We start from the raw sequence: 25,477 nt of genomic DNA, 5'->3' as shown, positions 1-25,477 counted from the left end.
CGCAGAGAATGGCGTTTTCACATATTTCAATGAAAGACCAGGTGGACTCCAAGCCCAGAGACCCCGGCGATGTTGCCCAGCTCCCGAGGGCAGGAAGGCCCGGATGCTGGGGCGGGGAGCGGGCCCGGGCGGACTACAGCTCCCGAAGGGCTGCGGGCGGCTCCGCTTCCTGCCCCGGCCGCGGGAGCCCATGGAGCCGACGGAGGGCGCCGAGGAGGAGCGGCTGGTGCAGTGCCCCGTGTGCCTGCGGGAGCTGCCGGGCGCCGACATCAACCCGCACCTGGACCGCTGCTTGCAGGCCGGTGGGGCCGAGGCCGAGCCCCCCAGCAAGCGGCCGCGCCTCGCCGCCGCCCCGCCGAGCAGCCAGGCCGAGGGGCAGCCGGAAGAGACCCGCCCGGCCGCCGGGTCCCCCGTCTTCTCTCTCTTCCACAAGGGCCGCGGCGGCGGGCAGAGCCCGGCGGCCGCCGGCGGGAGGAGCGGCGCGGGGCGGGACGAGGCCGCCGTGCCTCCGGGCCATGGATGCGCGGCCGCGCTGTGCGGGGAGAGCCTGGCGCAGAAGCTGGAGGGGAAGCCCCTGGCCGAGCGGCTGCGGCCGGACACGCTGGGGAACTACGTGGGGCAGGAGCGGGTGCTGGGGGCGCAGACCCTGCTGCGGTCCCTGCTGGAATCCCACGAAATCCCCTCCCTCATCCTCTGGGGGCCGCCGGGCTGCGGGAAGGTGAGTGCGGGCGGCGAGCGCCCAGCCCCGCTCGCAGCCTGCGGGGTCGGGCCGGCGCTGCTTCCCGTGGCTCTTGAGGCCGCTGAACGTAAAACCTGTTAATTTAAGGACTCACTGTTTTCTTCGCCCTTCTGTCTTCTTGGTTTCTTTTGTAGGTTCCTTATGTTGGCTGATGTCCACTAGTTTTCACTTAAGATTACAAAAAACACAACCTGCCTCATGAATAAAATAGAATTGATCCACCCCCATCAGCCCCGCTCCCTGCTATTTGAACTTAGGTTACACAAGGCCTCTCTTGCTTTCAGGTAATTCAGATTTTATAACTCCAAAGTCCGTACCTAAAACATAAGCCGTGGTTTAGTTAATGGCTGAGAAGCTGAAAAACAGCAACACGGAATCTCTAAATATGTCTAGGAAACCAGCAGATTGATATGGCACAATTTGTGAGTGCTAGGTTTGTTTTAGCCTACAAATTCTTGCCCCTTAGAGAAGGCAGTACTAGTATGGAAGGCAGGTAGCCTTATGGCTAGGCACTCATTCACCTTCACCCACTTTTATAGGCTGATGAGTCTTTGTGTGGGATCTGACCACTGCATCTTCGCGTTGTGCCTCCTTAACATACCAGGGGCCATCATGAATCCCCAAGGACCCTCTAGCACAGCAGTGAAGGGATCTGCAGTTGTTGTGAGGGAAGGACCAAAGGAATGCCTCAGGTGTGCTTGAGCAGTCTTTTAAGATCTCGCCTTAATTTTGTCCTGTTGTTCCACGTATTTCAGATTTGTGGTGTGGCAGGGCAAAGAAAGAACAGTTTTCGCTGTCAGTCTAGTGTGTTCACAGCATTTAGTTTCATGTATTATATATTTATATAATTTGATGTGTTGGCTGTGTGAGAGTATATTTGAGAAATCTGGGATACGGGGAAGTAATTAATGCTTAGCAGAGAAGGGCAGAGCAGCAGCTTGCTCTTGTCAACATACTTAATTGAAAATAAAAGAGTCTTGCTATGTGGTGTTTGAATAATAATGCTAGTCAATCACAGTAAATAAGGAGCAGGTGTTAGAATTAGATGAGTAGTATTAGCAATGATGCAGCAGGTTTTTTAGGCTAGATAACACAGACCTCGAAAGAACCAACTAGTGAGCTTCAGTAATTGCCACTTCCTTTAAAATAACAAAGTAATAGCAGAAAGTAAGAGCTCAGAATAGATGGGGTAAAGAGGGGCTGTTTCTGAAAACTTATTAAATGGGAGGTGGATTGACTGAAGTAAAGATGGCCAGAGAGAGAAGTGGAATTCAGTTCTTTAATAAATAGGAATTCTCCTTTCTGAACGAGTAACACATTCAGGGCCTTGCTTCTATATTTTTTGTGGTTTCCTGCCTTTTGTTTCTCGTTATCTCTGTCAACATGTGCTTGCTCTTTCTTGAAGTTGCTCAGGGAAAAAAAAAAGCTGTAAAAGTACAGTGGTAGCAAAGCAAAGGCTGTGGAGCAGTCTCTGCAAACTGGCACTGGCTTCAGTGGCCTTTGGGTTGTGATCCGATGAATGCACCTGGCTTTGACCATGGAAGTGCTTTTTCATGAGCTTGTGACAGCTTGACAGTTGTGTTGCAGGTCTTCTTTAGGAACCTTCTCTGGTCTCTTTGAAACCTTCTGAAAGTGTCTTTGAGTAATGAACAATCTGTTTTATGCCTGTAATGTCACAGCTTTCATTCTCCTTTCATATGATGCATCCTGCTCACCCATATGCTTTATGCATAATTGTATTTAGTAAGCTTGCTATTCACTGAGTTTAAATTCTGTTGCTCCTCAGTTGTCTGACTTGCATAATTTCTGTGCCTTTTGACCCATCAAAGAACAGTTCCACAACTCATCTGTTATATTTTTGCTCAGAGTACTTATACTATTGGGTAACTTGTCTGCTTTCTAGGTTATTCCTTCTCAGCAGAGTTTTGAGTGTGTGTGCTTTCAGCTAGCTCCTGATGAAACATCCATTATTGGCTGAACCAGAAATTCCTTCTGCAAAAAGTTGAACTTTGCCCCTTCACCCACGTTTATCAGTATGTCTAGGATGGTGCTAGAGTTTTATGTCAGGCCTTCTTCCCCATAAATCATACTGTCTGTCTGAGTTAAATATCTGAAAGTTCTATTCTTTTCTTGGATATGTCCTTGTAAAATTCCTCTCTTAACAGATTTAACATGCAAGCAAAGTAGTCTGCCTGAAGATAGAAAAGGAGATCTGTTCTTGCCTGCCTGTCTCACTCACTTACTATTTGAGTTGTATGTATGTATTGTGTCTAAGAAAACATTTAATGAGAAAGCAATTTAAGGTTTGAAAACTTGAAAGATCCTGTGGAGGATAAGTATTCTCACTGCCTCAGGACCTGGTTGGACTGATCAGCAAAAACTTCTTCCATTAAGTACAGTGCTTTTCAGCAGGAAAAACACTAAGAAATAACTGTGTGCTGTATAGTCTCATATGTAACAAGGCCATATGCTAAGCTCTGCCTATCAAAGAGCTAAAATAGCAGCATAATTAGATATGTTGGTCTAAATTCAGAAGTGCTGTGTAAGGTGGTCATACATTTCTTAAACCGCTTCAGGCTCCTGCTACCCGTGGAATCTGGTTATTGCAGCCCATCTATGCCTTCTTCCATTTCTACAGCCAAATGCCATGCTAACTGATACTTTTGAAAAGGGTAGAGCAGGACTAAGTGAAAAAAAATAATGAACATGGAGTAAATCATCAGAGCCGAATTTCAAATCAATTTATTTATTTTTCAGTCCAGACCTTTATGAAAAATTGTAGTTCAACAGACTTTTTCTAAGCAAGAATAAAATAATCTTGCCTTTTAAAGTGCTATAAATGTAATATTTAATATTGTAGGTCAAGAGTATTTTTGGAGAATTTTTATCATGAGAACAATAAATCTAGGTATTGGAATAAAAACATGTGTGCTATGTAACTGCTCTGCCCAAGTCAATTTTGGCCTCAGTTGCACTTGAATATTCAAAGAAACATCCTCCAAATTGAAAAGACAAAATTTGAGTATTTCCTTTGTGATCCTCTTTTCTTTTGAGCTTCCATCTGTACTGAGTCTTCTTACTTTAAGGGAATGTGATCTTTGTACCTTGAATCTGTCATCCTAATTACATAGGAAGCCAAAGTGCTCTGTGTGAAAAGACTTTGACTTTTTGTTTTCACTTTTGTCACTCTGAAGTCTTCTATACAAGAGCCAGTTTTCTTCTTTTAAGAAGCTGACCAGACTCAGGCCAGAAGAAACACTGCTTCAAAGAGATGCCGTGGTTATTAACTTAGGAACAGTTAGCTTGTTCATACTGACTATGCAAATTTTTAAAGGCCTGTATAAATCCGAGTGTAATGTGAGTAAGCTATGCTGTGATTTATGGCACCTTAATACAGGGATTTAGATTTTTGCATGTCTGCCATTGGGGCACCAATTTTAGTAAAGAGTTAGCAGGGGGACACAGCGTAACTTGAGCACCGAATAATTTTGCTGCCACAGATGAAGTTTAAGCCTTATAAACCTGAACATTCTGTATTTCAATACTGTAAACATTCCCTCTTATGACTGCTGCGTAACAAGAAAAAAATAGGTAGCAAGTGGCATGCACCTGCTCCTTATCGAAGATAAGACAAAGAGCATTCATGCATGATTTTTTGAGGTTCATGTGTACACTCTAGTAATAAGATAAAATATGCAATGTTGTTATGAATGCAAAACATTAAAAACTCCAGTAAGTAGTCTTTCAAGTTTCTATCAAATGTTCTCTGACATTATGTTTTATTTCTAGAACTCCCTTGTATTTCTTTTCTTTGTTTGCATTCAATAAATGACTTACTGAAACACAAGTAGAAAGTCCAACACCTGTTTTGGTGCCCATGTATTTTACCAGTGCTTCCTGTTTTACTAATTCAAGTGGTTACCTAATGGGCTGTTTGATTGCTTGAGTGTACTTAGTCTTCTCTTATTCATACAGCTTGGGGCTTGATTTGAACCATTTGAAGTAATGATTTCTTTCAATTGATTAGGATGAAATTTTAAACTGAAAATGCATCATGTCTTCTGCAGTAGTGTAAACTCTGCAACTCTGAAAAATGGGTTTGTCTTTGCAGTTGCCTGGGAGCAGTGTTGTAATGCAGTGTGCTTGGTTTTGCTTATAGAGAACGCTGGAAGAGAAAATACAGTTGTATCCATAAAGCAGTTGGAATGTAAGTACACAAATCAGGATGCATCAAGTGGAGATACAGCTCTATTTCAGTGAACATTATGCAGTGACCTTGCATCTGTTTATGCTTGGTTGGGCTTGGATTCTGGAAGTGCTGTAAAGCACATGCTGTGTCTCTTGTTCAGTGACACTTACTCCTCCAGTAGTATCTCAGTGGGCTATTTGGGGTTTGAGGAACCAAACAAGATGGGTAAGAATAGCATCTGCCCTTATATAAATGCCAACTGCTGCTACTTTGATTGTGTTTATCTGTATAGACAGTGTCCCCAGGCCATGTTCACCTGCTGTGCTGCCAATTTCCTTTAGACACGGCCTGGCTTATCTCCTGTGACGCAGTGTGGTACAGAGAACATCCACAGAGCTACATCCCAGAGAACTGCTGCCCTGTGTGGCATCCAAGGATGCTGCTGGTGTCTCCCTCAAGGCAGTGAAACAGAGCACAGCCTTTCCTGATTGCTTGGCAGCCACAATAGGATCCTGCTGCCAGCAAAGGGAAGGTTGAGGGTGAAGGGAGGCCATTGATGGCAACACCATGTAAACAAAGATTTGGAAATCCTGGCAAGAATAAAGGAAGAGCAAAAAATAGCCAGAAAGTCAGCAGCAGCAAAGAAAATTAGGGTGCTAGTTCAGCACTCTGATAGCATAGCTTAGACCTTACAAGTCTGTAGGGTGTCACTTGCCTGTTGTGTTCTGCACTAGGCTTACCGGTCTCTTGTCATCCGTGCCACAAACATAATTCACATTGTGGTTTGCTCTGGAACAAACCAGCAAAGTCACTTGTTGGGGAAACCTAGATGCCAACTAGATTATCCCTGCTCAGGAATAATCCATGCTGCACTGCACTTATGCCAGTCTGTGCCAGATCTGCTTTGGTCACCTAAATGTGGCCTGGCAGAGCCTACAACCTTCCAGACTTCCTGGGAGAACCATGAAGGACCTTAGGTTTCGTAGTATTCTTGATATGATCTAACCCTGTGTTCTAATCCCTTCCCAATTTTTTCCAGTTCCACTTCCTGAAGTGAGCTAGGCAGTACCACTCTTCATTCTTTTAAGGAGCTTTGGTGAGCTAATGTGATGAGTGTAGTTTAATGACCTGGTACAGGGCTGCAAAAATCAAAAAGACCACTTTTACTTCTGAGCAGGTAGTCCTTGAACATCAGCGTCAGTAAGACTGGCTTAACTTGTATGAGCTTTTTACTGTTTTCTTCCAGCCGTGGATGTGAGGGAGCATTGGCTAGTGGCAGTGCAGAGAGGAGAGAAATAGTTCATACTTAAAGAGTGTTGCCCAGTCAGGGAAACTTCTGGGTATACAGAAAATTCTTGTCTCCTAGTACAAACATCCAGTTTACCAAACAGCAAATCTGATTGACTTTTCTGCTCTCACAGTGCGAGGTGTGTGGAGCCAGGCATGCTTTGGGGGTTGCTTTTGTTTCATCCATAATTTGTATCAAAGCCTGGAAAAACAGGTAGCATAGTTGCTGTGAGTGAGCTTGATTGTGTGGGGTTGTTTTTTTTTGGTTTTTTTTTTTTTTTTTTTTTTTTTTTGGTTGGTTGGTTGCTGGTTGTTTGTAAATCTGAGATCTTTTCAGCTGCTGGGAAAGGATATTCTCATTTGGGCTGACACAAAGCAATAGGTACAGGATGGTGAAGGAGAGTTTCAGTAGTTAAGTGTTTGTTCTGTGTGTAATGGGTCTGGAAATAAATGACCAGGGGCTGAAATTAAGTGTTATTAATTGGTGAATAATGGTTCAGAAGTTTCTTGGTGAATATGTGTCTGTTTCAGATCAGCTTTTTATGATGTCACTGCTCTAGCTTGTCTAAACAGGTAGATCAGTAAGGTCTCACAATATTCAGCATAAAAGTTGAGATAATAGGTACAAGTTTGAATAGTTTAGTGTCATAGTAGAAGAGAACTAAGAATGCTTTCTGGAAGGGGCAAGGATATTACACTGTGAGCTTTGTAAAGTGTTCTTTTTAGTGAAGTTAGCAAAAGGTTAGTTTGCAGGATCACTGGATCACTCCTGTTCTTAATTTGTGGGAAACAATATTCCTGCTCCTGCCCATAAAGAAAAAAAAACATGTACTAAATAAGAAACACCTGTATAATAAAAGGAGCACATTATCAACTTGTTTAGATTTCCTTTTTGTGCCTGTTATGCAGGTTCTGATTTAGGGGTACTCAAAGTAAATTGCAACATCAGTGTCACTATTTTAAGATATTTGTTTTCCAGTGTAAGAATCAAACTTCAAAATTTATTTTAGATGATGAAGAATAATCAGTGTGTTTTCTTCTGCTTTATTGCATATCAGGTTTCTAATTTTCTTCTTGTCCCTTAAATACATTGCCTGTGAGGGAAACTAGCATATGAGTTATAGTTGTTCTGTGCTAGTGCCTTCATCCTTAAGCTTCTTTGCTTACGTGAATTCTCCACTAGGTTATGTGTTCCTTTAGGTTGTAACCTGAAGTGACAAAGAGGGAGAAAACTGTAGCTTGTTACTGACTTTTGCTTGAGATGGTAGGACAAAAATCAGTATAAAAAACCTGAACTCATGGGAAGTCTTTCAGAGGACCAGGGAAAGTTTTACATCTGTGTGATAGGCAGTTTGACTTGCTGAATGATTGATTGTGTAGAACAGAAGGAAGAGGCTGGGAACATGCCTGTCCTTGTCAAGCATTGCATTTGAAAGGCAATGTATGTTATTCTTACTGCAACCTTTGGTGACCCACAAGTTGGCAGAAGGGGCAGAGGTATCTGCTGGCTGAGATCCATGCAGCAAGATTTCAAGTTGATTCTTGGCCTAATGGTAACTTCCAAAAAGTCTCTTTGATCTTTTTTCCCTAAATTAGAGTTAGAAATATGGAGTCCTGTGCATGTGTTTAAAACAAAGTCCTTACTGCTTTTTTTGTAAATAACAAAACTGTCTGAGTGACTGCCAGGGTACAATGTAAGCTACCGGTCTAAGTGGAGCTACAAGAAGAGTAGCTGCTTTACTTTTCTTTTTCATTCTCTCACCACTGACACTTTTAGAGAAGGAAAATTTCATCGTCAAATTTGATGTATTGGGTGTTTCTGTGCTTTCAGAGATTTTTAAGGCATGGATATATCCTCTGAAGTTACGTTCTGAATCAAGACCCTTTTGTAAGGAAACATGAATATTGGTTTTAATTTGGTAGCTGAGTTTCAAATATAGTTTTCTTTTGGTTTTGGTGGAGTAGGAGTGGAATTTGCTTATTTGTTTATTTTCTCAGATCTTTCTAATATCTGTCAGCTTTGCTGCAAACACTTTCCAAGTGTCTTTCCAGTCTTGTCCTCTGCAATGATACAAGTTGGGGATGGGCTGGTGGATTGAGCTCCGGGAAGCGAGGAAGAATCTGACATGGGATGCGAGTCTTGTATCAGGACCTGAAATGACACCACTTCTGAAGGCAATCAGGAAGCCCTTACTAAAAGTAAAGCAAGAATAAATAACAATATATCCTTCTCCTTAGCCTCCTGTTTTCTAACTTGGGCAGGTTGCAGTTTCAGGGACAAGGAGATCTATTAAATGGACAGAGCCAGGTACTGCAACACTGTTGGTAGCCAAGTGGTAGGTGCTTGTTTCTGCAGCCTCCCTGCAAGAGGATCAGGTTGACACCACCTGCTGCTTTAACCTCAGCACTTAGAATTTCTGAGGTGGTTTTGTTGGCACCTGTCCCAGTCCTCACCTGCTGAGGCTCTCCTATCTTCGGTCTCCTTTGGATCCTTCTCTAATAAAACAGTGAGCTTAAAGGAAGAATCACCCGTTTTCTCTAGCAGTACTTTCAAATAGAGATACACTCTCTTTGGAGCATACACCTGTGTTTACTAAAGGTTGTGAAGGAAAGTCTCAAAATCATGTCTGTGATATGTTCCAGTGTCGTAAATCTACCTAGGAGGTTGGTGGAGGTTGTGTCTGTGCTTTGGTAGGCCAAGTGAAATTATAAATAAATTTGGGTTTGAAGAGGTTGTTCATAAGGACAGAAAAACAACATAGCTGCTTACTAAAAACAGCCAGTTTGTTCAGTCAGCTTCCTTTTGCTTCCCTGGGCCAGCATTTGATTACTGTTGACTATTTCGATTTAAGAGTTGCATTTTCTTATGTACACATGTAAATTTCTAATGCTAATGTTCTCATGCTTTTGTAGAAACTGCAGTCTGATTAATTTCATTTTTATGTGTATTTGAAATATAAAAGGGTTTAGTTAATAACATTGTAGCTTTTTATTTCTTGCATGCAGTTGCACTGTGAGCTCTTAGGCAGGTGTCTTGGGGTAGTCCAGCTCTTTATGCATTAACATGCTCCACAAAATAACTGCACAGGGAATTGCAGTCAGCCCGTCTTCTGTGACAGAAATGTATTTGGCAGAGAGTTCTTCTTCCGTGACAAAGGAGACAGCTGTCAGTACTGTCCTTTTCAGTACTGAGGCTCACTGGGTCTGGTATGTTAAAGTGCAGGCATTGGAAATGCAGCAGAGGAATTGGCAGCGACCTCTTGCAGGAAGTTTTTAGGTCTTCTGTGCCCTAGAATAACGTGAGCTAAAATGCCTTAACTCTGTAAACTGTCAACACTGTCCCTATGTCCAAAATACATATCTTTGTTCTTTACATATTTCCTTTAAATTGGTACTTTCTGTCTGAATTGATTTTTACAAAGCTTTGTCCTATTGCTGTTTCAGACTACACTGGCACACATCATAGCCAACAGCAGCAAAAAGAATGGCATGAGGTTTGTGACACTGTCAGCCACAAGTGCCAAGACAAATGATGTTCGAGATGTCATCAGCCAAGCCCAGAATGAAAAAAGGCTCTTCAAGAGAAAAACTATCCTCTTTATTGATGAGATCCATCGTTTCAATAAATCTCAGCAGGTATTGTACTATGCTGCTTTTTTAAAAGAGCCTTTGTTGGCACATCTGTAAAATCTCCCACTTTGCCTTAAGGTGATACCTTCCTCTGGGCTTTTAATTTAAATGTTAATACTTCTAGTAAATGAATTTGGGAGAAACATAAAAATTAAATTCCTTAGCTAACTTCCAACCAACATTTAATTATTTTGGTTCAAGGATTTTAAGTAGAAGGCTGAGTTATAGTTGACTTATGTGCTGGTCTTTATATGGTATTTTTATGAGATTTTATTTTTGCAAAGTCATGTTAGTAATGTTTGCTGCATACATCTTCATTTCAGCCTCCATCTGGGGGGTAGCATTCTGTATTACCTTTACAAAGGTCTGGAATGCGAATGTGCCAAAGGTGGGTATTTTAATGTTGTCCTCTCTTCTGTGTGAGAAAAAATAAGTCACGGCATGGTACTTCAGGACAACACTGCAGCCATCACTTGGGCTTTTTTTTTCTTTTTCCTTTCCTAGGTATAAGATTTTTTTCAGTTGTGCCATGGAAAGCTTGAATTCTGCACTACAGGTTGCAATATTTAAATTGAACTATTCTATAATCTTCGTGTATTTTTCTGAGTACAGAATTAGGCAGGGAATTGTAGCCCTAAAGGTTGATTCAAAGCATATTTAGGAGTAGCCTCACTATTTGTTATACTTGATAAGGTAGTTTCATGATTTCTTGTGTTGCCACGCAATAAACCAAAGTCACACAAACCCAAAATTTGCAGATTTCTTTACCCTGTTTCTTTTCAGTTGGTAGGGTCATTCTCAGTTCAGACATTTGTTATTAAGGTGTTTGGTGCATGAAATGAAATCATTTCCATATCTATGCAGATGAACTGCCTTGTCAATGTGGTTATTTGTCATATCAACAGGGAACCCAAAGTCTTACAAGACGCAAAAAAAAGTAGCCTACTCACATGGGATGTTTCAGGTTGTCATTGATCGAGATCAGCTTTTTCTGCTTCCCTCCCATACTCAGGACACTTTCCTTCCTCACGTCGAGTGTGGGACGGTGACACTGATAGGAGCGACCACAGAAAACCCTTCCTTCCAAGTCAACGCCGCACTCCTGAGCCGGTGCCGGGTGATCGTCCTGGAAAAGCTCTCGGCTGAAGCGATGGAAGCAATTCTGATGAGGGCCGTCAGGTTCTTAGGGCTCCAGGTTTTGGGCCAGGGCGACCAGCACGGCGCCCCTGCGACTGACAGCAGCAGCAAGAGCTCGGAGTGAGTACTTTATGGGGCTGCAGGGTGTTAACGTGCACAGCCCGAGGAGCTGACTGCCTGCCAGGGAGAGAATGAAGCAGTTGGGGGGTGGGAAGAGAAACCCTAGCCACTTCTGATAGTGAAGAAAAGAAGTGGCAGCATATGGCAGGGGCGGGGGTGACAGGAGAGAGAGAATTCAAAGCATTGGCACTCTCCATCCAAAACATAATCTCACCGTCTGGATTAGGAGGGAATTTTATACTTGGATCCATAACTCCTGACTCACCCTCTCAGGATATTTAAATCTGTTCTTCCACTGAGGATTTGCTGTGGAAGCCTGTATATCTGGGTCTTTGTCATGTCCTAATGTGTGTTACTTCTTGCTACTGATTGTAAAAGCATCATGTTACCGTTAAGTGCTGGATGGGGTATCCCCTCTTAATTTGGAAATGCCTGCCAGAAGTTTGTTGTTTTCCAAGAATTTTTTTTTAATAGGATTAGGGAGAATGATAGTGCTTCTGTTCTTTAGTTGCAGGATACGTCCTGTTCTGTGTTTTAGGATATCCAGTGATGAGAGGAGGCTGTTGCTGTGAGACACTAATAGATTGTTTTAAGAGAGACTTTGTTTTTCTCTGCTCCTTGATGTCCAGACAGATAAATGCATATTAAACACTTGAGAAAGTTTTGGAAAAAAACAACATCCAGATTTGTCTACAAGAGATGTTATCTGCCTTCTGAAACAGGAGGCTGGCAGATAAGAGTAATGCGTGGTACTGTGGTACTCACATGCAAGCTATTACACTTCCTTCGTGTTGGTTCTTGGCTGCACTCCTAGTAATTTACAGTGCATTGGTATGGTGGTGATTGACAGACTGAATGAAATAAATGAGAGGGAATCCACTTGAACTTTTATCACAGAATGTAAGCACAAAGAATTGCCAACCTGAATGCTGAGGTCAAGACAGGTAAGGAAAGGTATTACTTTTTTATTTTTAGTTTACTCTGCCTCATGGTTTACTCATTTGTAGTTTTTATGTCTTGTAGTAATGTGAATTTTAGAAGAGAAGGCAGTACTGCATGTCAGCATTAATGTAGCGGCACAGCTGTGGTTGTGGCTACACCCTGACTGGGGTTCAGAGACTTTCCTTTCTGTACAGGATTAAAGTACAAGGCATAGTTTCAGCTGCAGTTGTTTGGGTTTGGGTTTCGCTGGACTCTCTACGTCTGTAACCTTCTGATTGCTATGGATGATTTAAACAGCGCGGTTCTTCATCAAACTGAAAGAAGTCTGGCAGGCAGACTGTCTAACACAGTTTCAGAAATCTCTCCATGGGGAGAGAGGGCCACACTCCAAAGGCAGTCATGGGAGCCAAGCCTTTAAAAATAAAAATAGAGGTTTGAATTGAGGAGGTTTTGTTGCAGTCAGGTCTTTCTTACCTTTCATTTTGTGATCTGGTGCTGGGCCACAGTTCCTACATTCTGTTGCTGATAAGTTCAGATTTTTATAAGCCATCCACCCCTCCTGTGGTTCTGGTTTGGATTCCTCATTAATTCCTGCTTCACTGCTTCAGTGTCCATACCATTTCTGCTTCTTCATTTCCTTTCCCCTGCTCTGCAGGAGCAGCTGTCTCAGCTTTTTACTCCCTTGCCTCTATGGAACAGAACTGTCATTAGATACAGGCAGGTAATTGTTCTTGCTATCCTGAAGAATAAATGGAAATTGCCAGTTACAACTGATTTAGTTGTTAACGGTGGTGCTGCTCACCTTTATTCCAGAATAAGAAAAGGAGCTGTAAGGCAGCACATCCCCAAATGGTGGGGTGTACCCACTTTGAAAATGCTGCAGAGATCTAGCAGGAAGGCACAAGAGATGTGTACATTGAATTTTGGGTTTCATTTCCCATGTAAGTCTCCCTTTCCAAGCCACAGCAGTGTAGTATGAAGTACTGCATGTGCTACTTGGCCTCAGTTAATTAGATGGTTTTAGTATCACATCACTTGTTTGACAGGATGGCTTACCTAAAAGAGATCTTGAAGGACAGGATGGTTCTTTGTGGTCTTTCCTATTACCTTGAGGAATAAAGTGAGGGTGAATCTTCCTTAGTCTTTACAGGCATCTTCTGTGCTTGGCAAGAATGCAGCCATCCCCGAGTGATTCAGTGGACTTCATCATCTGCACTCCACAAGGAAAGTGTGCTCTACCCAAAACTGTTTCCTTAGATTTTCTTTGTGGATTTTTCTTATCTTGCTTCCACCATTGCTGCAGGTTTCTGATAAGGTTAGATGACCTGGATTCTCTTTCACTCTACCATGGCCTTTTCTTACTCTAAAGCTGGAGCAACTAGCGGTGGGTGTTACTTCTTGGATATCTTTCTATTTGTTGTGTCATTATGGCTCACAGAGGTTCTTTGAGAGTTTTTATGTTAATTACTGGGTTTCTTTAGGATAATATGTGCTTTTTGTTATATTTTCATCAGCATTACTGCCATCAAACTGTGCCTCTAAAGTCTTCAGTAAATCAAGCTGAAAGATGGAGAAATAGGAAAGGAAGAAACATAATCACAATGAAGAAAAGTAAGAAGTCAATGCTAAAGATGTTTTTTATTGCTGCAACTGCTTGTGCTTTCTGCAGTTTGTGCTGTGTCAGTAATAGCACAAGCTGTTCCAGGTGTGCACTGATACATTACACTAGTGCTGTGTCAGTGGTGGAAGAAAGCAAATTATTCTCTTGGCTTTTTATTTTTGTCATTCAAGTGCTACTCTTAGAATGGTATCTCTAATTGAAGTCAGACAGTAAACTGGATGGTTGATTAATGTGTTTGATGCTAGATAGCACAGAAGGCACGCAGCTGAGAGAAATGGAAGGAACCCCAGGTTCCTGTTGGCAAGCCCAGACATCATGCAGTTCAGCTTGTTACTGGCCGTATTACAAGTTCTGGCGTGTTTTGAATTCACTGGTTCGTAAATCACAACACTGAAGGTGGAATTCCTTTGGATCTTCGGTGTTCAATGCTTTCTTGAAAATTATTCCTTTATTGGAATATCCATTCAATTTCCTTGCAGGAAATGAGTTGCTGAGGTGAGAGGCAATACTGGAAGAAATGCTGTAAGGCAGTGAGCAGTGCATATCACACTGCAGTAGTTCAGTTGAAGAACTGTGTTTGCCTGTGAAAGTGTTAGAATCTGCCAAAGAGTGAACATAATGAGAATAATTGCATTGAGAAAGTAAGAAAGTACTGATTTATATGGGAAAGAAGCAGTGGGTGCTTTATCGTGTTTTGCTCAGAGATTTTTTAAATCTTTGATCACACAGGTTCTCCTTGCTTGGGCTTCCTTATATTTACTCCCTGATACTGCTTATGCTTTCTTGTCATTGGTTAAAGTGCGGCGGTGCTGTGTGGTTTTAATGGGTAGTTCATCATACATTTTCATGTTGGTTCTTGGCACAAACTGTCTTGAGGGTATGGCGATAAAGAGGAACTGGAAGAAGGATTTATTATCCTGTAGTGGTAGTTTTCCATTCCTTGAGCTAGTATATCACCTTCAGCCCAGTGAGTGATGGATCCCAGCACGTCCCTTTTGGCTTGTTTATATTTTTGTCTCCAAGTATCATTGGTTACAAGGTACCAACATTGACCACTGGCATCCAGTGGGTGTTCGGTGTTAATTTTGGAAGATGAATAAAATATGGGATTGCCCATCTGCAAGCGTATCGGGAGCTTGGAAAGAAGTCAGAAAGCATGGGAGTTATTCCACCTTGCAGCTCTGATGGGTGCAAAAGTTGGGTAAACTGGAGGGAGTAGGGCACTTGAGCATCTGAAGACAGGATGGGCTTAAAAATGTAAAACACAACAAGTGGCTTTTGGAAGCCAAGGTATTGAAATAATTTTCATCCTGATTTTAAAATTAGACTCCTGCCTAGTGAAGTTAAATAATCAGAAAATGGAATTTAAGGTCTTAATTACTCAGAAAAAAATCTCAACTCAGTTATTCTGAGTATAACTTTTTATTATTTTGAAATACCGAGTGTGTATGGAGCTGAGATTATGCAATAGGGAAACACTATGTTATCTCCAATCAGTGATTCTCATCAATGTGCTGTGGAAACAGCTTGTATGTGAAAGTTTTCTCCATTTATTCTTGTTCTTCATCACATCCTGCATGTCATGCTATTGTAGGCATGGACTGGATCAGCCAATACATAATTCATTATTTGGATTGGAATTGCCATTGCCCTTAGGTTAAAACTGAAATTTCACCATGGAAATGGACAAGGCCATTCCTTGTAACCAAATTTTTCATACTTTCTTGTGAGTATTTGTTTCACTTTCTGTAATATAAATTGCTTATGTTGAGTCAACAGAGCAGTTAAGAGTCCTATAGTGAAACAAGAGACAGGAATACAGCTCAGCTTTAAATTAGGAGATAAATTGCAAAAGTGCTCTGAGGCCTCAACTTTTTTTGGGAAAGACTGTACTTTGCTTCTTCCAAAGTATTACCTGCCTTTTACTGTTCTCAGTGCTTCCCATCCACTTGCAGTCACTGCCTGCAGTTGTGGTATCAGTGTGAGGAGGCCTCAAGCACAGGGTGTGCTTCTCTGCAAGCAGCAGGCAAAGGGCTTAGTCCTTGAAGGTGAAATTTTCTCTCAAGTATGCCCTGCTGGTGTGTGAGAAGTGTTTGCTCAGCATGTCGTATATTTGGGATAATTTCTGTTGAAGGAAGTATTAGCAGCAAGATGTCTGTGTGTAGTGTGTGCTGTTTTTTTTTAAATCAGCTTTTGCTTTCCTTGCTGGCTTTTTAAATTTAATGTTTATGAAAGATCTGTTGCACATCTGTAGTGCTTAGGGATGAATGTTGCTTCCTGATTTTCAAGGAATTTGATGCTTGAGATAATTGACTGGATAAGTCCCTGTGCAGTTGTATTGTTCTGCTTCCTTGTTCGAAGACGGCATTTGAAACACCCTGGCAAAAGTGCCACTCTATGTGTGTTAATTTTTTTTTTACTAGATTCATCAAATACATGGGAAATAAGGAGATGGAAAAAAGTCATGACGAGATGCATGTGATGCATCTATTTTTGCCAGGGTGTGATTCCTATTGTCTACTCACTGCAGCGTGGGATTTGCCCCTAGAAGACATTTGTCAGCTTTCACTTGCAGTGGTTGATTAAGATTGCAGCTCTGGTAGTTCTTCCTTTTTATGTGTGGCCGTAAGAGGACTCAAATATTAACTGCTAAAATTTTTCCAGAACCTACAGTCTTTTTCTTTCATGTGACAAGTGCAAAGTGGGTTTGCAAGGAAGAAGAGAAGGCAAGTAATGAAAATCAGTGGACACATCTGTCTTGGAACCCTGATGCTGCCTTTTTCTACACCATTGGTCGTAATAGTAACACATCTTTTGGTAAATGAAGTGCAGGGCTGTTGTGAATCCTTAATTATTTGACATACAAGAGCTTCATAAGAAATGGCCTCTCACACCAAGTTCTATGTGCTAATCCTTACTGATACCTGTCACTGTTGATTTACAGAGCAGCTACTAGAAGTAGCTCAGATAGGGCCATTAATGTCATGTTTTAATTCCATTAGCTACTGTCTCCAAATCAGATCAGTTACACCCCCTGGCAGCACCTTAGATATTTCCTTGTCTATGTAACTGAGGTTTGAGGGTTAAATCCTCAACAGGGTGCCTGTGAAACATGCAGAGGTGAACTGGTTTGGATGTGTCCCAGCAGTGACAACTGCAGCCTAGCAGGTGAAAACCTAGAGAAAAAACTTGAGGACTTCGTTGTACTCACAGATTTTTCATGGACTCACTAGTCTCAGGAGATTGTGCTGCTGCATTTCTCAGGTCTTCCCATCTTCATAGAATCACTGAGTAGTCTAAGCTGGGAGGGACCCACAAGGATCATCAAGTCCAACTCTTAAGTTGAATGGCCCATATAGGGATCAAACCCTTGATATTATCAACACCATGCTCCAATCAACTGAGCTAATCTCAGTGACTTGTTCATTTAGATTGTGATTTCACTGGAATTTGGCCTTTTTCACATTTGTATAGTTCTGGCACACTTAGAGCAGTAGATGGCAAGAAGAGTGATGGACATATATTGGGATGCAGCTTCTTTTTAGTAAGATTTTTTTTTTGTACCCCAGTGACTAAGTTGTAATACCAAAAAAATAGAATGCATGTGTTTTACATTGTAAACAATCTTTCCAGTTGTTTTCTAAAGAACAACTGATAGCACCTCTTGCTGTTGTTAGTAGTTCAAAACGTTATGCTAATGACTTTATAATTCACTATATTCTCTCACCTGCATTTGGATAGCTTCCTACCTTTTCACTGTTCTTCCACCAAGGAATTTGAAGTGCTAGCAGTGAAATGCTGGTTGAGTAAAACCTTGTAAAGTTCAGCTGGCTCTATCAGAATTGGGCTGTGCTGAAAACCTAACCCTAGTTTTTGTTGAATTTAATGAGGTGAGGAAAAATAAGGGGGTTAAATAGATGAGAGCTCCTGCCCTACATTTTTCATGTTTAATTGTATTTAGCAGGCATTGGAGCAGGAGGAAGAGGGTGGGCCCCTGGCTCTGCGGGGTGAGTTACGACAAATCTTAAACCCAGCTGTGTATCGAGAAACTTCGTAAAGAAAGGTCATCTCCAGCTCAGCAGGCAGGGAGAGAAGTGTGATGGGGGCTAAGGGTGTGTGGTTATTCTCTTGCAGATTCCCAGTGTACATAGAGGAGAAAGCTCTGAACACACTTGCCTATCTTTGCGACGGGGATGCCAGGACTGGGCTGAACGGACTCCAGTTGGCAGTTCAGGCCAGAGTAGCAGTGGAAAGGACCACTCTTTTGAACACCAATGCCAAAGGTGGTGCTGCAGATGGCATTCTGGTAACAGAAGAGCATGTAAAGGAGGGGCTCCAGCGATCTCACATCCTGTATGACCGAGCAGGTGAGTAACAGATGCAATTTCTGAGATGCAGTATTCTCAAAATGGGATAGCTTCTCTAATTCCTCTTTCTTCTCCCTTTTTTGTACCAGCTGCTCGACTAAAACAGTGGTTGTACTGAAGTTTGTCCTAAAAGTTACTTTTCCTCTACAGTGTAGTTCAGCTGGAAATTTCTTCTCAACCAGGCAGTGTAGATTAGCTGAAAGACCTATTTGCTGCCCTGAGAACAGTTATTTGCATGGTGAAATTATTTGTTATTTAAGGTCTATGAGGGTTTCAGTGAAAGGGGCAGAAGAATTTTATGGCAACATTTTTCTTGAAGGGTTGGATATCTTCCATTGCACTTCTACTCCTTTGAAAGTCTTGGAAGTGCTCACATCCATAGTAATATGCTATGTCAAAACCTGAGCAATTTGCTTTATTTTTAGAGCTGCTTTTTAAGGTAATGAATTCTCTAGCTTGCTTAGGGCAGGCCACATAAATCGTATTGCACTTAATGCTCCCTAGTGTGATAACCACTCTTGCTAAATTTGTGACTTGGCAATCTTAGGCATCACAGTAGTTGGCCACTAAACCATTTTATGTTAGAGGGTTAAAAATCAGTGAGTATCAGATTAGGTGAATCCCCTTGAATGCATATGCTAGTTCTTCAGCAACACTTGAATGACTGCGCAGAATAGTATGAGATGATTATGCCACCAAGCAGTATTTGGAGAACTGATTTGTTTTCTTTTCTTTTTTTTTTTTGGCCACTGTTTCTGATATGCTGCATTAACTGCCGCTGTTCAAAACGTGTGATGGGAGGTTTCTTGAGGTTGGTTGTAACATACGCCCGCTTGCAGCCTTCTTGCTACAAAGAAATAATGATGACTCACTGTCAGGAGAAAGGCAGCCGGGCAGATACTGATCTAATGGCAGCTGAGAAGTTGAGGGCAGGCAGGGGAGGGAGAAGAAAAATTTTATGAGGTCTGTGGCAGGAAGAGGTCATGATTAGAAGGAAGTGGAAAATCTGACTGGTTCACTGGTACAAGTCTCTTGCACCGTGTAGGTCCCTTGTGTGTTTGCTGTCGCCTTGTGGCCACTGTCACACAGAACTCTTGGCTGTGTCCATTGCTCCCAGCTCTCCTGCACCTTCTTGCTCTGGTAGAGGTGACACAGAATGCCTCTTCCTGAGGCTTGAATCAAGTCTGGGTAGCGTGTGTCAGGCCCTTTACTGATGCAGAAATCTTTGCTGTGGTTTATTGTGGGTTTTTTGGTCAGAGATTTTCAGAGTGGTGAAAGCAGTAAAAACTCTGCTTTTCTGGATTGTATAAATGCCAGCAAGCTTGACACAGATATCGTCACAGTAGCAGGTTGCCCAAGTACCAGCCTTTTCAGAATTTCTCTCTTCTGTGGAATAGTCTGTGTTGACCACTGACTGTTGACTGCAGGTTGACTGCTTTTGTCCATAGCAGAGATAGGTGTTTGTCCTTTTAAATACAAAGGACTTTCAGATGGCAGCTACTGCATAAATAAAGTTTTTATTTTTGGTAGTATGTTTTATCTAACACATTTTGAATCACAGCTGTGGCAGTGGGATCTACAGTCCCCTAAAATAAAATGCTTCAGTCTTTTAAAGTGGAGGGTCTAATCATGATAGCCGCAACATACATGTGTTGCATGTTCATGTAGAAAGCACCAAATAATTGATTAGTGTTCAGAGTGTAAATATGGACTTTTGACTTTACATTATTTTTTGTTACCTTCCGCAAAATTTGCCAAATACATGTAGTTCAGCATTCTCTTCTGTATTTTCATCAAGTAATCTAGGAAATAAATCATTCATAATGCAGTTGTTAGGCTGTTGTTCTAATCTATGTGTGACATGTAAAGAAAAGGTCTTTGTGCAGATAGTTTATGTATTTTAGCTGGAAGTACAAAGAAACAACTTTAATCAAAGTTCACTGCCAGCAGCTGCCTGAAGCCCTTGCAGTTGGAAAGGAAACAAAAACTATTAGTCATATTTTAGCTTTAATTGCAGTTGTTAAAATTTTGATCCTTTTAGAAAAATGATGCAGCAACCAAATTCCTTAAAGTTTACCACAGATGGGCAGTGACTAGATCTTTTAAATAGAGTTGTATTGTTGCCCCTTCCTTTTACAGATTGTATGACTCTGCTAACACTGATTTAATAAGATAAAAGTCAGTAATGTCTGTGTGGTGACGTAACTTCATGTATGGTAAAGACTAGGAAAGTGTTATGCTGAAATTAATTTATTCTGCAGTCTAGAACAAAGTTTTTCCTTTACATTCTCTGGAGGAGAAAAGAGAAGGTATCTCACTGTCCTGGGTTTGTTGTTGGGGCAGAGCTTAGAGTCATGTGGGCAGGAATAAGTTGCTATTCCATACCATGTACATCATTGCTGGGGTAGGGGAGTGGCTTATTTGGATTTGGATTCCCAACTAGTGTTAAATCACCACATTCACACCATAATGTTTTTTTTCTAGCTCAGGTTTTTCTGCTGGATTAGAATGAGAAGTCTTTTTATCTATGCTGTTGGTCTAGTCTTAATTCCAAGGCTTTCTTCTTTCCTTTATCAATGAGCAGTTTGTTGTTTACCTTTGGCTAAGATAGAAAATAATTTGAGATGGGGACTGATTTTAGTTTTGCCCACTGCTTTGTGAATAGGAATTAAGAAATTCAAATGTTAATTATGGTCAGTGAACGAGACTTTTTCCCTATCTTCTACCAATATGACTTGAGATAAATCGGCATCTTAAACTAGCCTGAAAGCTCCTCATGAGCACATAAAGCAATCTCTGGGCATATGTCAACAAGATTTATGCATCTGTGTATGTCAGACACTAGAAAGCTCTCTCTTCCACAAAGCCTCTTGTGTAGTATCTTATTTCAGAAAGGTATTTGCCTTTGTGGGAACTGCATAGACAAAATTTATTTTGATTCCAAAATCTCTTCATAGTTTTGCTTTCAAGAGATATCTGTGATACAGCAGAGATATATAAACTGGTATGTGTCTGTCTCTCAACTGAATTGATAAGGCCCAAACCTGTATGTTAGCTAAACAGCATGAGAAGGCTAATAAATATAGGTCTACTAAAAATTCTAGTTTTTTTAAAACTGCTTTTGGTATCTCAGGCTATCTATAAATTGTATTTTCAGACAGAAATGTAAGATCTCTGTCCAGTGCACATCACTATATTTTGTCTTTAATTGATAATGCAATGTGATTATACTGATGTATAAGTATTGTCATTGTAGCTCTGTCACCAACACTAACTTTGTAAGGAAGGGAATAAAAGGCGAAAACTAATTCCCTTCTCAGCCTGAAGTCTGAAGTTTCTTGCAGGTATATATATCTAGACCAAACCTATCTGCTGCATTCCTTCTGCCTTTCCAGCTGGTATCCCCATATATGACACTTTACAGTAGCCCAAACAGCATATAAAAGCCTCCAGCAGAAAAATCCGGGTGAGTGCAACCTCTGGAGATATTTAAAGGCCATCTTCCTTACTTTTAAGAGACCAAGAGACGCCTCTTGGAAGAGGATGATGCGACTTCAGCTGCTTGGGGTTACTGCTCCTGACTCAAGTGTTATGATGGAGCACGGACGTGCTGTTTGTGTTGGCTCGAGTGAGGGCTGCATACCAGGGCTCTTTGTGTGGAGTCCTCGCAAAAATAGCTGTCTGACTGCCTGTGCTCGCCAGCAGCGTGTTGAATTCCCCACCGAATCACATTCCAGCAGGAGCAGAGATGGGGGCAAAGGACCTGGGAGGTGGAGGTCTTGCTGGCTAGAAAAGGAGCAACTGCAGCAGCATGGTGATTTTAATTCTCAAACTCACTTTTATTTTCCAGGGCCTACAAGTGACTGGTGTGTTCTGATGTGGCCCTCAGGCTGTAAATCCTTTTAGCCTTAGGAAGAAGAGGAATACTGACAGATGGCTGTGCATGCAGCCAGTTGCCTTTAAAATACATACTTAGCTGTGAGCCAAGGAATGCCAGGCACTTGAAAAAATAAAGGCAGATAACATGGAAAGTTTAAAAATATTGCAGCAAAATACTTTTAAAAGTTTGATTAAAACACATGCATAAGAATCAAAACCAGTTTCACAGAGGAATATTGTAAGCAGGAAGGGTCTCATTCAGTGTTTGTAATACTGACTCCCTATTTTTAAGTGTAGCCTTAGAAGATCTGTGGATTAGCTTTGTTTCTCCTTGGAGTCCAAATCTAATCATATATTAAGCTTTAATATTTAAAAAAATTCCTTATATTTCTTTCAGTCTTCCCACTTTTTACTTAGCAGTCTGGCATTTCAAGTGTTATTGCAGTAGTGCAGGTGTCCACAGTTGAACTTAGCATTTCTTAGGGGTTTGCCAGGGCTATGCACTGCAATTCTGTTTTTTTTCCAAACTGTATGATGTTCCATCATTGTTTATCCATGGCATTTCCTTTTTTCTCACCCCTATACAGCACATCAAACTTGTGTTTTACTGCACACTTTATTTTCAAGTCTTAGGTGATGTGAAATGTATTTTTTCTAAAACATCACTACGGTGTCACTGTATTCAGTGATATCCTGTATCACTGGATTTGTCTGATTCTTGTGTTGTCTTCTCAGAGCTCCGTGTGTGTCCAAAGCAATGATCAGTTATTTGTATGTGCTTATACTTTTTGGCAATTATAAGCTATTTATGTAGAGTTTCCTTCCTAACTGCTTGAAGTATCTGGGATGATCTTTTTTTTTCCTCTTCTGAAGGGAAGGCAGTTAGGTTACAAAACCCAAATTGTTTGCCTAACAATGTTAAAAAAAAACAAAAACAAAACAACTTTCTTTTCATCAGAAGTTGCTCTGTTCTCTGTTTTGCTTATGTAGTTAGGGAATGATTCACATGGGAAACCATGGAGGCACTGAAAACTAATGAATGCTGTAACCACACGTCCGTAAAAAGAACTTGAAAAAGCAGTTTATGTTTACTGATGTGGTCTCATAAAATATATTCTGTTCCCTTAAATGCATTTCACTTAATTTCCTCCTAACAGCTTTGTGTATTGCTTCTCCCCCATCCTAAACAGGAGAAGAACATTACAACTGCATCTCTGCCCTGCACAAGTCTATGAGAGGCTCTGATGAAAACGCCTCCCTTTACTGGCTTGCTCGAATGCTTGAGGGCGGTGAGGATCCACTCTATGTGGCAAGGAGGCTGGTGAGGTTTGCAAGTGAAGATATAGGTCAGTAATTGCAGTATTTCACATTGGAATACTACATTGAATGAAGATCAGCCAGGTTTCTCTGGTTTCTAAAAGTTGGCTTTTGAAAAACAAACAAACCCAAAACAGTTATATGCAGAATAGGTACAAAATACTGAAATGCTCCACGTGGTATAAAAACTTTGTATATGCAGGCAGAGACCTACATGAGGTGTCATTGTGATGATTACCTGGTTCAGGAAAGACAAATGTTTTTGAGGTCAGGGTTGGTGTGTATTAATATGGATTCTTTTAAACCCTGATGGTTGTAGGTCACCAGTAAACTTGTGCCAACAGAGAGTGTGTATTTCAGGGATGTCTGATTTTCTAGTAAGTCTGGCACATGAATACTTACCCTGACCTGCAAACCTCAGGTTTGATAGCTGTAAGGCATCTTTATTTACTTACCAAAAGTAGCAGATCCAGCAACACTTATAGCACATATGTGATGGGTGAAGAGTTAGGAGACCTGGGGAAGCTATGTGTGTATAGCAGTATTTCACCATTTCTTTATCACTTAATTTCAAAAAGTAGGAGAATAATATGTGATCGGCTACTGCTAAGGCTGCCACTATGTGGCAGCAGATTCAGTCTAAATTGTACCCACAGCTTAGATGATTTTTTTTGTTGTTTGTTTGTTTGTTTGTTTGTTTGTTTTTTGTGGAGGAGGAAAGCTTGTGGATAGAGGGAGTGTATCTTATGTATGGAGTGGTATTGTACCAGGAATTCCAATATCTGAGAAAGCAGCTCTAAAATCTGCATGGATACCTTACAGGAAAGAAAAAAAAAAGTTAAAAAAAAAAGACATTAAGTAAAGTAAATTGACTTTAGCCTGCTTTTATCTGATCCCTTTCTGTAGGACTGGCAGATCCTCTGGCTTTAACACAAGCAGTTGCTGCTTATCAAGGCTGTCACTTCATTGGAATGCCTGAGTGTGAGGTAAATGCTTCATTAAATCATGGATTTAAAAGTTCTGCAATCTATAAAACCTTCCTGTAACTATAAAAAGAAGCAGATTGCAAGGACAGTGTTACTTAGTTACCTGTTCATTCTGCATGCCTCTTCTTTGACAATAGAACATTGTAGCTCTTTCATGTTCAGCTCTTGATGCTGTAGTTTAAAATAAAAGTCACTGCATATTTATTGTTAAAATGTGGCACATGAACATAGATCTTTTTTCTGTGATAGATAAAGTAGCTATTATTTTCTAGTAGTGAAAACCATGAAGCTGTGGTGTTGTTAAATAATAGTATTCATATTACAGTAGCATGCAGAGGTCAGTTTAAAAACACAATTCCTGCCATGCTGTACAAACAACCTGAATAGCAGACCTTTTCCCAAAGAGCTTAAAAGAAGTCATTTAACATTTCCCTCTGCTTATTTGCAGGTGATTCTAGCACAGTGTGTAGTGTACTTTGCCAGAGCCCCAAAGTCTATAGAAGTGTACAGGGCATATGGCAACGTCAAGGAATGTCTGAGGACGCACATGGGACCACTGCCCCCTGTTCCTCTGCATCTGAGAAATGCCCCAACAAGGCTCATGAAGAACTTGGGCTATGGAAAAGGCTACAAATACAACCCCATGTACAAGGAACCTGTGGAGCAGGACTATCTTCCAGAAGAGCTGAAAGGAACAGACTTCTTCAAGGAACGAAAAACATGACTGATGTGCTCAGAATGGGTTTTGATTTTATGACTCATATATTTCTACTGGGATAAAAATTCCCCTTACAGTGTCAGCTGCCTTTTACCATGGTTGAAAGAATTAAGCCACCAAGCTTTCCAGATACTGTTTTATCCTTCTGGTTTTATTGCTGTTGTTCAGAAGGTATTTGTAAAGAATTGCAGTTAGGCTGTTGTTCAGAAGGTATTTTGTAAAGAATTGCAGTTAGGCAGTTTAGAAATGCAAAAATAAGCTTTATCCATATAGTGCTGTCACTGGTTTAAATGAAATTAAGAAAAAACAAGAGACTTGTGTTTCTGGCTCTTAGTGTGAGACAAGAAATATTACTGTGCTGCTTTTTCAAATCAGTGTCTATTTCAGATTTTGAGAATACTGTTTTCCAGAAAAATAGTAAATTGTACCCCCTCTGCTAAAATACTGTACAAAATATAATTACAGAGTAATTTTTGCTCTTCTTATGTTTCAGAGACCAATTTTGTACAACAGTTATTAAACCAATAAAGCTGATACAAATAGTG

The 25,477-nt window shown here is 41.0% G+C and overlaps 2 protein-coding genes across 2 annotated transcripts in view; one reads left to right on the top strand and one right to left on the bottom strand.

The window, feature by feature from the left end:
* MYLK4 (myosin light chain kinase family member 4) overlaps positions 1-10,936 on the bottom strand; it is a 79,750-nt gene extending 68,814 nt beyond the window's left edge. The window contains exon 1 of the mRNA XM_068198225.1: positions 10,796-10,936. Coding sequence (XP_068054326.1) covers positions 10,796-10,851 — 56 coding nt within the window. The 5' untranslated portion in view covers positions 10,852-10,936. The remainder of the gene's footprint in view (positions 1-10,795) is intronic.
* On the top strand, positions 55-25,477 carry WRNIP1 (WRN helicase interacting protein 1). The gene is made up of 8 exons (XM_068198244.1): positions 55-718; positions 9,660-9,851; positions 10,858-11,102; positions 17,800-18,032; positions 23,102-23,257; positions 24,135-24,214; positions 24,663-25,103; positions 25,143-25,477. Exons 1-7 carry the CDS (start codon positions 104-106, stop codon positions 24,936-24,938), a joined length of 1,797 nt encoding a protein of 598 aa, XP_068054345.1. The 5' UTR covers positions 55-103; the 3' UTR covers positions 24,939-25,103; positions 25,143-25,477.

This window comes from Anomalospiza imberbis, chromosome 1 (genome assembly GCF_031753505.1).
Source record: "Anomalospiza imberbis isolate Cuckoo-Finch-1a 21T00152 chromosome 1, ASM3175350v1, whole genome shotgun sequence".
Lineage (NCBI taxonomy): Eukaryota > Metazoa > Chordata > Aves > Passeriformes > Viduidae > Anomalospiza > Anomalospiza imberbis.
This window is presented reverse-complemented; position numbering and strand designations above follow the sequence as displayed.

Coding starts and splice junctions, on each gene's coding strand:
- WRNIP1 (XM_068198244.1), top strand. CDS start 104: ATGCTGGGGCGGGGAGCGGGCCCGGGCGGACTACAGCTCCCGAAGGGC. Junction 11,103..17,799: donor AGCAGCAGCAAGAGCTCGGA/GTGAGTACTTTA, acceptor ATTCTCTTGCAG/ATTCCCAGTGTACATAGAGG. Junction 24,215..24,662: donor TTGGAATGCCTGAGTGTGAG/GTAAATGCTTCA, acceptor GCTTATTTGCAG/GTGATTCTAGCACAGTGTGT.